We start from the raw sequence: 15,097 nt of genomic DNA on the forward strand, positions 1-15,097 counted from the left end.
TAGACACTTATGAAATTCCAGTTGATTTTATATGGTGAAAATGAGAAAAATTTGTCAAAAACCTAACTTTTAAGGTGGGTCATTATGCCTTGGAAAAGGTCAATGTATTTTGGACTCAGTTAAATTCATTATGTTCAAATGATACCAATAAGCAATCCTAATATTTGTTCTGTATGCATTGGGTAAATGTATGTTTGTATGTGTATCACTGTAAATTTGAATAATTTGATTTCAAAAACCATTAAACCTGTTCCACTATATACTTAGATTGATATCACAAAGTCCTTTTAGATGTCTTATAGTTTGGCACACCTTTTTGCCAATTCAGGGGTATATCATGTACTAATAGCCTACTAAGATTTTTGCATTCCAGCAAGTATTATGTGTAAGAACAAAAATCTCAAGATTACTCTTACAGAAGGCATTCAGTTTAAATCTGGTATTTGTTGAGATGATATGTTAACATGTTTTTATGTTTCAGATGGTATGTTAATGTCCCTTTATCTTAAATGATGTGTTGGCCTGTGTTTATGTTTAGATGATCAGTTAACATGTTTTTATGTTGAGATGATATGTTACCATTTTATATGTTGAGATGATGTGTTAGCATGTTGTTATCTTTAGATGATATGTTAACATGTTTTTTGTTTAGATGTCTTTAAATTATTTGTTCACATTTTGTTTAGATTATCTGTAACATGTTTTTTATGCTGAGATGATATGTTAACATGTTCTTATCTTTAGATGAGTGTTAACATGTTTTTATGTTGTGATGATGTTACCATGTTTTCTATCTTTAAATGGTGTGCTGACATGTTTTTTATCTTAAAATGATATGTTAACATGTTTCTATCTTTAAATAATATTAACATGTTTGTTTTTATGCTGAGATGATGTGTTGACATGTTTTTACGTTTAGATATGTCAACGTGTTTTTATCTTCAGATGATATGTTAACATGTTTTTACTTTTAGATGATGTGGTAACGTGTTTTCATGTTTAGCATATGAAATGAAGTGATATTCAATGTAGATTATAACAATCAAAAGTCCGAAAATCTGAACAGTGTACATTCCACCCTCACTCACCCCACCTTCCCCTCATCCTCCCCTCCCCTCCCCTCCTTTCTTGTACAAATCTTGCCGATGATATTGTGACTGTAAAAAGGGCGTTTCAGTTTAGGCGATAGAAATTTTATTAAAATACACTTTTTCTCACCTTCCTCCGCACTATCAGATTTCACTAATTTATTTCTGACGTCATCAAGGAGCTTCTTTGAATCGTCGTCTGGAAACAACTACATCAATAAAATAAATTCCGTTGTCATGGAGACACTATTAACAACAAAACTGTTACTTAACATTGTCAGTCACTTGACATAAAAATAATATTGAGAAACAGCAAATTTCAATATACATTTCAAATTAAATAACCAAAAATAATTCATTTTGTCAAGTGTCTATTTCCTGTATAAAATTTAACATAATGGTAAACTCACCTGTGAAATACAGTCTGGGTAATCAGTTGGATTCTTCAACATGGCTTCAATACATTGAATTTTGACCGATTTGAGCTGCAAGAAAGATGACAAATAGAAAATCACTAGTGAAAATCGTTTATGACAGAAAAATGTTGTTTAAATTTTTGGTTGTCAAATCGTTAGCTGTTCATTCTTTCTTGTCATCAGACATTGTAATGCCCATTTAAATGTCTGTCTTTATATTTGTTTGTCTATTTGTCTGTTTGTTCACCAGGCTGTTAATTAGCACCACCACCCCCCCCCCTTCCAGAAGGCTACTGTAATGGGCTCTTTCCATCCATCAGTCCATCCATGCATCAGTCCATCCATCAGTCACTCCATCCCTCCGTCCATCCGTCGGAATTCTTTCAAACCTTATACAAAGGCGACATATCATGTGGGACATATGAACATCAATTTGTTTTCTGGTATATGCAAATTTGTCTAAATGGTGGCCATATTTGTAGTTAAAAATCAATATTTACTGCATAACTCAACCAGATTTAAACTGAATGCCTTTTGTGAGGGCAAAGTTTTGAGACTGTTGTTCCTACAGACAATTGTTGGAATACAACAGAAGTTCATAAGCAATAAGTTATTTTATTTTCTCATTGATTGCTATTTGCCAATTGCTATTAGTGATCTCCTGGTCAACCACAACATGTAACGTGAAGCTTTATAGAACGTTAAAGCATAGCACTCACCGTAGAAAGAGTTTTAAAGGCCAAAAAAAAATTGTTTCTGGTCAGCGCCCATCACTTAACTACCAAAACCTAATCAAGTCTTGCCATTGCCCTACTAATCAAAATACACATGTACTCATTTTGTTTCCATTAATCTAACCCATCAACAAATGAAAATCACAACCTGTCCCATAAATCTGGTTTACTAAGGCTTCTGAGCTGTGGCAGATAAATGTTCCGATTTCCGTTAGCAAGTTCAGTGTTTCGCACACGTCAGTGAGTAGGTCAGAGGTTGCGACAGTGACAGTAGACAAAACATGTGACGAGAGACGTCCATTTCGACGTCTCATCTACTCCCTCTAATCTTTCAATTTGTAGATTAAGTTTATCAAAGTTGATCTTTTTTCTGGCATTTTTTATGTTACCAATAGAACTGTGCGTTGTCACTGTATCTTATATGATGTCAACAAAACTTTCCCTTACGGAGTCTGTACTTCTTGTGGGATTAACATCAGGGCCTGGCCCTGGAATTTTGATGTCTGCCGTAAAATGAATGCGCCAAAGCGAAGCAAGGTGGACAAATTATTGCGTCATTTGTAATTTTAGGGGGCCATGGTCGTGGCCTCGGCAGAACACTGAGGATGTTTCCCATTGCTAAATTTTTAGTCGAGTGACGGGCTTTTGCTCGACTTGAAACATTGTAAAAAAATCAAAGGAGATTTTCTTTCACTTACATCGAATTTTACTTGATAAAATAATGATTGAAAATTGACAATGATTTTAATGATACAGATCGACGATCAATCACAAAATACACACAGGATAAAGTCATTTCAGGTAAGGTATATTATACTATACTAATTACAATTACTAGCCTACCTGTAGACTTCAGGAACTATCACTACTTACAAGTTACAGCTATACTAACCTTTCTCCTACCATAGACCCTACACGAAAGTACGTGTGTGAGCAATCACGATACAGAATTGGTTCATTGTATCATAACATTGTTGTCAACGATCGGTAATTTGTGGACCAGCTTTTAGCCAAGGCTTCATCATTGTAAACGTTTGGTAGATTTTTGAAAATACGACAGATTATTGAGTGAGTTCACACTATCTTCACGCACTGGTACTTCTACGGTAGCATGAAAATGGCGGGCTTCGATTTCGTCCAATGAGAAACCGTTACATTGTAGATGTCATTTCTTGTAAGGAATATTCTGATTCGCTCATTTTGCGTAATACCATATTATCATATCAAAAACGTCAAATCAGTGACATTGTTATAAAGTATATTGTTATTTCGTTAAATTTACGTCAAAATGTCAAAGGTCAATTTTGTTATGTCTTTCCAGTTCCAGGCCATCATGGCATCAATCAGAGTTGTCGCTAACTGAGTCCTAGCTCCGATTTTGAGTCTGAAACCAATCAAATTACATCTGAAGATGAAAATGAACTGGTTTCTTTTCTTTTTTTTAATAACACTTTTCACCATGACGTATTGCAGTATTTAACAAAATTCTAGATCACAGCCATTGTTTTTCTATGGGAAATCTGACACAGTATTCGGAATTAAATATCAAGTTCGCAATCCTGCAATCGCTTGATTTATTTTTTTTATCTTTGCATTTCTTGCAATAAAATTTTGAGATTTTAAGTCTTTTGAATCTCTTTTAAATTCATACAGTTTTGATTTGATTTGATCTCAATCAAGAAACTGTCTCAGCCCTGTAACGAGTTTCATCACAGTTTGAAATTAACCCTACCACTGTGTCGTCAGCAAACTTGAGCAACTTTGCTGCCTCATCATATGATACACAATCGTTTGTTACCTGTTACCCAGCTGAACATGCGGGGGCCTATCTGACAGAAAGTCTAAGACAAACAAACATATTGAATTATCAATTTTTAGTGAACACAATTGTTGTATAATTTCTGTGGAATGATCGTGTTAAAGGTCAAACTGTAATCTTTAAAGAGGACCCTTGCATTTGTGCATGGTGACTCTAGATGTTGAAGTATAAAATGAAGGGCTAATGCAACAACATCATCAACAGACCTATTAGTACGATATGCAAATTGAAATTGATCAAGTGATGAGTTAGTGACAGTCTTAGGATATTTAAAAATTAACCTTTCAAACACTTTTACTCTGATGTTAAAGCAACTGGTCTGAAATCATTAAGGCAAGAAATTTTAATTTTCTTTGGTTCTGGTATAATTTTGGATGTTTTAAAACACACAGGTACTTTGCATTGGCTAAGAGAGTCATTGAAAATATCGGTAAAAACCAGAGAGAATTGTTCAACACAGTTATCGGGAAGTGTTTGGTCATCACTGGTGTCCATTCCTGATTTTTTCTTGTCATCAGTTATTTTCTAGAGACTTTGCCAGACACTTTAAATGTTGTTAATTGTAAACTGTTCCTCTAGTCTGACCTTATATTTTTACTTTGCTTTTTTAAAGCTTTCTGAATTTCATTCTTAGACTTTTTAGACAATACCTTAGCCTCATTTTAATAGGCTTCTTCTTTTTTCTTGAGCATAATTTTCAGCTCCTTCGTAATTCATGGTTTTCATTTGCATATGTGATGACAGATTTTGTCAGAATTAATGTATGATGTAACTACATCTATGTAGTCAAAACAACCTTTTAGTACATCAACCTTTACGGCTGTTGGGTATTTCTGCCATGCTTCATACGTTAGCCACAAAAAGCCACTGATTCCAGACCATCACTCATTTCTTCTGGGTCGGTACAAAACACACGTACAGGCCAGGCCAACCAGGTATCGACTAAATATTTTTTTGTATTCACATTCAGATCCAAAGATGTGAATCCATCATTATATTTGGTGTAGATTTCCGATTAGTTGTCAGGTTATTTCTTCTCGGCAATTTGCCATCAGTTATCCAAAGTTTGTTTTCAAAATCACCACATAATTAGTGTCTTCTGTTCTGGGAATTACATTTCAAAAAATAAATAACGATCTAGCAGGTGACTCTGACTATCACCCTATCTCAGAGGAGAACCTTTGGCAGTTTGCAAAAATTGATAAAAACATTGTGAAAATTAATGCCCTTCGTATGTCCTATTTTTTTGTTGAGATGTCATGTTCATGGTTATGCATTGAAGATGAAAAGGTCAAAGGTTATTGAATGGGCAATATAACATGTATACTAATTGTCATTAGAATATAACAAGTGAAACATTGTGTGTAATAATACAAATGTTTAAAAGTTAGCCTTATATTGAATCTGTTTTATATGAATGTTCAAAATTATGCTTCAATAAATATTGATACATATACGTAGTCTCGGTTACCCAAAATCTTGCCATTGAGGGTGGGGTGGAGCCCTCAATGGCAAGATTCTGAGTAACCAAAACATCAGAGTTCAACGAAATTTGGTACAAAAAATCAGGTTAGGTCAGGTGATGGGTACACTCTAATACTTTGTAATTGTGGATTCCCACCATTGTACACATCTACCATTTATACTCACTTCTTGTGTATGCAATGTAACAAATAGGCTTTGGTTTCTACTTGTTTACTAAACACTCTACGACACATCTAAATGTGCATGCTCCGTGTGAGCCGTAGTTAAACGTGGTAATTAATGGTTGTCAAGAGAGATATTGTTTGGGTGGTTCAGAGTATTAATCATAGAAGCTTTCAACAGTGAAATGTGAACATATTCAAGGACTTACATTGTTGAATTAGCATTTATAAAAGAGAAGGTGGAATTATATTATATTGCAAATATATATTTCAAGTAACAACAGATGAGGAATCTTTGGATCCGAATGTGAATGACCTGGCCTGGCCTTGCCTGGCCTGTATCTGTGTTTTTTACCGACCGATTCCTTCTCAATTATGCTGTAAACTCAGGTTATGTACATGTTCGTCCCCCGGAGGTAGAGCTAAGAATAGATCAGCGGCTGCAATTTCCTTGTGAAATGAGAGAAACCGCGAAGGACAAAGACAATACAGTGTTTTCATTCATGTATTTAGCTCGAAATTGGGTCTTTCTTTAGGAACAGTACTTGTCGTTTACATTTTAAAGTAAATCAACCTTGGCTAATATTTTAAAATTACATACTTCCTCTCCATTTGGGTCCAGAAGGCGCTCCTGAGATGCAGCTGCGTTGACTGCATTCACTGAGTCCGGCTGCCATGATGACGGGAGGGATTCTGAAATAAACAGAAGTATTGTAGGTGAGCTTGAGCATCATCAAGTACTGTTAACGATGGCCATTCCATCAGCAGGCAAAATTTATGTATGTTATGTATGTTTAAATAGCACAGTAACAAATTCAGACAGGAGACAGCCCTGAGGGTAGATTGTTTTGTTATGAGGCAGGCTTTAGTGAAATTATGTTTGTACCTAATACAAACGGGGAATGAGAATGGGTTTATGAGTACATAAGACACAGTGCTAAATAAATGAAACTGTTGAAACCCCTACAATTCCAAATAAATGAGAGTTGAAACCTCTACAGTGCTAAATAAAAGAAAGAGTGTTGATACCCTACAGTATGTAGCTTTAAATAACAGTAACAGACTAACAACATAGCACAACATATGTATGATAAAATAACAGTAACAGACTAAGAACATAGCACAACATATGTATGATAATATAACAGTAACAGACTAAGAACATAGCACAACATATGTATGATAAAATAACAGTAACAGACTAACATAGTATAATGTAAATATGCTAAAATAATAGTAACAGACTAACAAAATAGTACAATGTCCATTTGCTGAGGTATGTATGACATATCAAAAGTTTACAGATATACGCTTAGTTATCTTATCAAATCCCACCATAATATGCCGAATTTGGAATTCACTAAAAAAACAGTTCTTTCACTATAAAGCCCGTCCATCGAATTCATCAACTGGACTATTCTATTATTGAATGCGTGTCATGCCTTGATGCGGGATGTTTATAATTTCTTTTTCTTTTTCTGTGTGGAATTGAATTCAAATCATCATATGAATACATGAAATATTAAAGATTTATTCTATATCATTAAGTCAGAAAAAAATGAGTATGGTTTTATTCCAAACCCCAAAATGACATAGTTGTTGTCCCCTGTTCTACCCAAAAAATGGTTTATTCCATATATTGACTTTGAGATTATTCAACCTCAGGGCCATATCACACAGAGTGTATTAAATAATGAAAATAAAATAATAAAATAAATAATGAAATAAATAATGTGTAGAAATAAAAACTACAGAACAATACACATATCTTGGTGTAACATTCAAGGCCAATTGTTCTATGAGCTCCACAGCAGACAGACTCTCAGACAAAGTCAGCAAAGCTGCAATAATCCAGTCACAAATATATACAACAAATATGAGCAGTACCAAGATAAAGGAATAACTCATGAATACAACACAACTACCTATCCTAACATATGCTGGAGAAATATGGGGTGTTCTCCAAAATCAAATAACTTGGGACAAAACAAAGACAGAACAATTCCATCTACGTTTTTGCTGCCAAATAATAATGGTCAGCAACAGAGTGAGCAAAATAGGATGCAGAATGGAACTTGGGAGAGAACCACTGATTAGTAGGATATACTGCTCAGCAATAAACTATTACAAACACCTCAAGACATTAGACAATAACAATTTAGCTTTTCATGCAATGAATGACATGGAGAACAATAATTACACAGGTTCATGGCTAACTACCTTTGAACACAATTTACAATTATATAGCACCAAATATATCACAAATTTAACAAAACAAGAACTATACAACTCAATTAGACAATACTTTATCAACCAATGGAATAAAAATAACAAAAGGGAAAACTCTAAATTACGTACATACAAAAACTTCAAAAATTCCCTGGAACAAGAAGAATACATTAAAGTAATGAACAATAAACAACACATCAAAACAATGGCCAAATTTAGTTTGAGTTGCCACCAACTTGCCATTGAGAAGTGTAGACATACAAAACCCAAGACACTAGTGGAAGACAGACTATGTAAACATTGTAAAGAAATAGAAGATGAAGGACATCATCTAATTCATTGTAAATTATATACAAAACAAAGAGAAAATTTTTTTAATATTATTACTACTGTAAACCCAAACTTTATACATTTAGATGGAGTAGAGCAATTTACATATATACTACAATCAAAACATAAGGATATTATAACTGCTCCTTTTATATATACCTGAATAGTATAAATAGACAAACACTAGAACTATTCTATACTTTCATATTTATAACTTAGATATTTACTTAGATTATTATTAACTTTATTTCTTTTAAATACCAAATTAGAAATATAAAATTTTCTAAACGGTTGAAATAAAGTTTTATCTTATCTTATCTAATGTAATTGAATGTAATCCAAGGGTCCTATGGTGTTTTATGTTGGAGGTTTATTGTGAAGCTTCTTAGACAAGTAAGATTAATTTGAAAAACAGATCCAAGAAATGGAGAAAAGATGTTCAAAGAAATTAATAGTATGGATTTTAGATATCCCATACATTATACAACATTGGGGCCTAATACTGGGGTATATGTGGGGAAATAGTTCATAGTGTCTAATCCAATGAAATAACAGGTATCATAGTGTCTAATCCAATGAAATAACAGGTATCATGGTGTCTAATCCAATGAAATAACAGGTATCATAGTGTCTAATCCAATGAAATAACAGGTATCATAGTGTCTAATCCAATGAAATAACAGGTATCATAGTGTCTAATCCAATGAAATAACAGGTATCATAGTGTCTAATCCAATGAAATAACAGGTATCATAGTGTCTAATCCAATGAAATAACAGGTATCATAGTGTCTAATCCAATGAAATAACAGGTATCATAGTGTATAATCCAATGAAATAACAGGTATCATAGTGTCTAATCCAATGAAATAACAGGTATCATGGTGTCTAATCCAATGAAATAACAGGTATCATAGTGTCTAATCCAATGAAATAACAGGTATCATAGTGTCTAATCCAATGAAATAACAGGTATCATAGTGTATAATCCAATGAAATAACAGGTATCATAGTGTCTAATCCAATGAAATAACAGGTATCATGGTAAGCATGTTATTATTTAAAATCAGTCGGTACAAAATGCAGGTACAGGACAGGCCAGGCCAGATCAGCTATCTACTGAATATTTTTTTTGGATTCACATTCACTTCAGATCCAAAGATATGAATTAATCAGTCATTATATTTGTTGTAGGTTTTCGATTAGTTGTCAGGTTATTTTTTCAAAGCAATTCACCATCAGTTATTTTTGTTCTCAAAAAATCGTCATGCAATTAGTGTCTTGTGTTCTAGGAATTACATTTTTCACGTAGATTTCAGTATTTATTTATAACACAGCACGATTTGCACAAATTAAATAATTTGTATTATTGCAATATGTTTAGGACAAGAATGTGTGAATTTCACTTGGCTAAATGAAGTGACAATTGCTTATTCAAGAACAAAACATCTTGGGATATTAGTCCAGGTGCGTCATCCCCAAAGATAAATAATGATCTAGCAGGTGACTCTGTTTCAGGACTGAAAATCTGTCACCCTAACTCAGAGGCAGTTCACAAAATTGATAAAAACAGTGAAAATTAGTGCCCTCCATACGTCCTAATAAGTGCATTCCAAATGGAAAGGTCAAAGGTTATTCAGTGGGTGATATAACATGTATAGTAATAATTATTAGAATATATCAAGTGAAACTGTGTGTAATAAGAATATTTCAAAGTTAGCTTTATATTGAATCTGTTTTATATGAATGTTTAAAATTACGCTTTCATATTAGCATTAGAATTATCATTTATAGAAGAGAAGGTGAAATTTGCCATGAAAACCTGAACCGGCCTGGCCTGGCATGTACCCGGCCTGTACCTGTGGAATTTAAAATATGGTATGCGTTCAAGTTCGAATTAATGCTGCAGATAGCATACATGTCTGTTATGTTTTCTGTAATTTTCATAGGTTTGAGTGTGTGCTAGTGTTTGTGTGGTAGCCTCCTTAAAACGTCAGTGACCCACTGGTACCAGCAATAAATACTATTATCAACATTTCACTTCAAACTGGTACTGTCCCTGATGCTTTCAAATCCATTGTGACTCCTCTACTGAAAAAAGTCTTCATTGGATCCAGAAGTTCTCAAAAAACGTACAGATCAATTTCCAAGCTACTATTTCTATCAAAGATATCTAAGAAAACTGGAGCAAATAGACTCACGGACTACCTCAACAACAATTCACTACTCGAACACCTTCAGTCTGCCTTTAAGTCAGTCACCATTAATTGTCAACCTTCATCAACAAGTCCACTTCAGTTTGGTGTACATGTACCTCAAGGTTCAGTACTCGGCCCACTCGTATTCTCTCTTTACAAGGGACCACTTGGACAACTTATTCGCCACCAAGATCTTAAATTCTGGTCCACAAATGCGCTGTCTAACAAACAAGTCTATCACTGACTTTCCCCAGGGCCAACACCTCAACTGCAGTTTCAAGCATCGAGGACTGTCTGGTATGTAGATAAAAAAAAACAATCGACGATCCTCAACAAGTTACAGCTGAATGACGGACAACTGAAATACTGCACATTCGTTCAAGATTCGACCGCTCTCTTTCCACCATTAAACAACAATTGACAGTATACAGGTTGGATTGAGCACAATTCAACCATCCACCTCTGCTTGCAACATTTGGTTCATGTTCGATACCACACACGATTTTAAGCAACACGTTATCCGAACCTGCAGGAACATTTATCTACATCCGTCGTATTGTCTCATTCGGAAATATCTCTCTCTAGATGCCTGCAAGAAAATTATATACTCTACCATCGCTACACAACTAGCCCTTTTGTCAATGCTTGTCATATTCATGTCCTTAATTGCCTGTCATCTGAATTTCTATGGGTATCGACAGATATAAACAGGTTTACATTCAATTCGACAAACACTCCAAAAACACATTACCTTCTAGATCACGTTACGACGACATTGTTGCATTATGGGTGTTGTCCATAGCAACAATTATCTTAGCAATTAACGTCTAGCGTCACTGGCGAATAAACCCCACGTGACAGGACATGTACGTCATGACCTTGGTCTCTATATAGCTAAAGATCAAGATTTCAATTTTTGACAGCTGATTAGTTGATCAATCTTTGTACATTGTTTATATGATGTATTTAGTAAGATAAGTTCATTTACTTCCATAAGATAAAAAGATCAGACATTGTCACATTGGAAAAAAGCTTTGAGAGAATACTGTGAATGTATTGAGAATGTTTATTAATTAATCAATTTCTGGGAAACGATGAAAAGAAGTATAGTAATAATATTGTAAGGATGTTCAATAAAACAAGGCATAGAGTAGAACTAAGAATCCAACAATCAAGTTGTTGTCCAAATATATGCCATGAAATGATATGAACAAGTAGGGAATGCTTCTCGTTTCTGACTCCATATAAGCAGTTTATGGGACTAATATTAAATTCCATTCAATGTTATATTTTGATCTGTTTTCACAATGAGTGTCATCCCATCATGCAATTAAACACGATAACGGAAATTATATTCCTCAATTAATGCATTCGTTATCAATATTAATATGCCATGTAATTTAGTGTTAAGTCAGTAGTGATATACATAAGAACGATGAATTCCTGAAATGTGTGTAAAACTCTGTACATGGATTTGACACCAAATACGCCAATGTGGAAAAATATACATGGAATGAATTCAAGAGACATTCAAAACTACAAAATACATTCAAAACTACGAAATACACTCTAACTGTCGAATACATTCTAAACTACGAAATACACTCTAACTGTCGAATACATTCTAAACTACGAAATACACTCTAACTGTCGAATACATTCTAAACTACGAAATACACTCTAATTGTCGAATACTACATTCTAAACTACGAAATACACTCTAATTGTCGAATACATTCAAAACTACGAAATACACTCTAACTGTCGAATACACTCTAATTGTCGAATACTACATTCTAAACTACGAAATACACTCTAACTGTCGAATACACTCTAATTGTCGAATACTACATTCTAAACTACGAAATACACTCTAACTGTCGAATACACTCTAATTGTCGAATACTACATTCTAAACTACGAAATACACTCTAACTGTCGAATACACTCTAATTGTCGAATACTACATTCTAAACTACGAAATACACTCTAACTGTCGAATACACTCTAATTGTCGAATACTACATTCTAAACTACGAAATACACTCTAAATGTCGAATACACTCTAATTGTCGAATACTACATTCTAAACTACGAAATACACTCTAATTGTCGAATACTACATTCTAAACTACGAAATACACTCTAATTGTCGAATACATTCTAAACTACGAAATACACTCTAACTGTCGAATATTACATTCAAAACTACGAAATACACTCTAACTGTCGAATACACTCTAATTGTCGAATACTACATTCTAAACTACGAAATACACTCTAATTGTCGAATACTACATTCAAAACTGCGAAATACACTCTAACTGTCGAATACATTCTAAACTACGAAATACACTCTAACTGTCGAATACATTCTAAACTACGAAATACACTCTAACTGTCGAATACTACATTCTAAACTACGAAATACACTCTAATTGTGGAATACATTCTAAACTACGAAATACACTCTAACTGTCGAATACTACATTCAAAACTGCGAAATACACTCTAATTGTGGAATACATTCTAAACTACGAAATACACTCTAACTGTCGAATACTACATTCTAAACTACGAAATACACTCTAATTGTCGAATATTACATTCAAAACTACGAAATACACTCTAATTGTCGAATACATTCTAAACTACGAAATACACTCTAACTGTCGAATACTACATTCAAAACTGCGAAATACACTCTAATTGTGGAATACATTCTAAACTACGAAATACACTCTAACTGTCGAATACTACATTCTAAACTACGAAATACACTCTAATTGTCGAATATTACATTCAAAACTACGAAATACACTCTAATTGTGGAATACATTCTAAACTACGAAATACACTCTAACTGTCGAATACTACATTCTAAACTACGAAATACACTCTAACTGTCGAATACTACATTCAAAACTACGAAATACACTCTAATTGTGGAATACTACATTCAAAACTACGAAATACACTCTAATTGTGGAATACTACATTCAAAACTACGAAATACACTCTAACTGTCGAATATTACATTCAAAACTACGAAATACACTCTAACTGTCGAATACTACATTCTAAACTACGAAATACACTCTAACTGTCGAATACTACATTCAAAACTACGAAATACACTCTAATTGTGGAATACTACATTCAAAACTACGAAATACACTCTAATTGTGGAATACTACATTCAAAACTACGAAATACACTCTAATTGTCGAATATTACATTCAAAACTACGAAATACACTCTAATTGTGGAATACTACATTCAAAACTACGAAATACACTCTAATTGTCGAATATTACATTCAAAACTACGAAATACACTCTAATTGTGGAATACTACATTCAAAACTACGAAATACACTCTAATTGTCGAATATTACATTCAAAACTACGAAATACACTCTAATTGTCGAATACTACATTCTAAACTACGAAATACACTCTAATTGTCGAATACTACATTCAAAACTACGAAATACACTCTAACTGTCGAATACTACATTCAAAACTACGAAATACACTCTAATTGTCGAATACTACATTCTAAACTACGAAATACACTCTAATTGTCGAATACTACATTCAAAACTACGAAATACACTCTAATTGTCGAATACTACATTCTAAACTACGAAATACACTCTAATTGTGGAATACTACATTCAAAACTACGAAATACACTCTAACTGTCGAATACTACATTCTAAACTACGAAATACACTCTAATTGTGGAATACTACATTCTAAACTACGAAATACACTCTAACTGTCGAATACTACATTCAAAACTACGAAATACACTCTAATTGTCGAATACTACATTCAAAACTACGAAATACACTCTAATTGTCGAATACTACATTCTAAACTACGAAATACACTCTAATTGTGGAATACTACATTCAAAACTACGAAATACACTCTAATTGTCGAATACTACATTCTAAACTACGAAATACACTCTAACTGTCGAATACTACATTCTAAACTACGAAATACACTCTAATTGTCGAATACTACATTCAAAACTACGAAATACACTCTAATTGTCGAATATTACATTCAAAACTACGAAATACACTCTAATTGTCGAATACATTCTAAACTACGAAATACACTCTAACTGTCGAATACTACATTCAAAACTGCGAAATACACTCTAATTGTGGAATACATTCTAAACTACGAAATACACTCTAACTGTCGAATACTACATTCAAAACTGCGAAATACACTCTAATTGTGGAATACATTCTAAACTGCGAAATACACTCTAATTGTGGAATACATTCTAAACTGCGAAATACACTCTAATTGTCGAATACATTCTAAACTACGAAATACACTCTAACTGTCGAATACATTCTAAACTGCGAAATACACTCTAACTGTCGAATACATTCAAAACTGCGAAATACATTCTAACTGTCGAATACATTCAAAACTGCGAAATACACTCTAACTGTCGAATACATTCAAAACTGCGAAATACACTCTAACTGTCGAATACATTCAAAACTGCGAAATACACTCTAACTGTCGAATACATTCAAAACTGTGAAATACACTCTAACTGTCGAATACATTCAAAACTGCGAAATACACTCTAACTGTCGAATAC

The 15,097-nt window shown here is 33.5% G+C and overlaps 1 protein-coding gene across 2 annotated transcripts in view; it reads right to left on the minus strand.

Moving 5' to 3' along the window:
* LOC144447533 (uncharacterized) overlaps window positions 1-15,097 on the minus strand; it is a 69,201-nt gene that overhangs the window by 35,353 nt on the left and 18,751 nt on the right. For both annotated transcript variants that reach the window (XM_078137581.1, XM_078137580.1), the window contains exons 2-4: window positions 6,305-6,396; window positions 1,499-1,573; window positions 1,219-1,297 (exon numbers count right to left, since the gene is read on the minus strand). In XM_078137581.1, the coding sequence (XP_077993707.1) occupies window positions 1,219-1,297; window positions 1,499-1,573; window positions 6,305-6,396 (246 nt within the window). The remainder of the gene's footprint in view (window positions 1-1,218; window positions 1,298-1,498; window positions 1,574-6,304; window positions 6,397-15,097) is intronic.

This window comes from Glandiceps talaboti, chromosome 16 (assembly GCF_964340395.1).
Source record: "Glandiceps talaboti chromosome 16, keGlaTala1.1, whole genome shotgun sequence".
NCBI lineage: Eukaryota > Metazoa > Hemichordata > Enteropneusta > Spengelidae > Glandiceps > Glandiceps talaboti.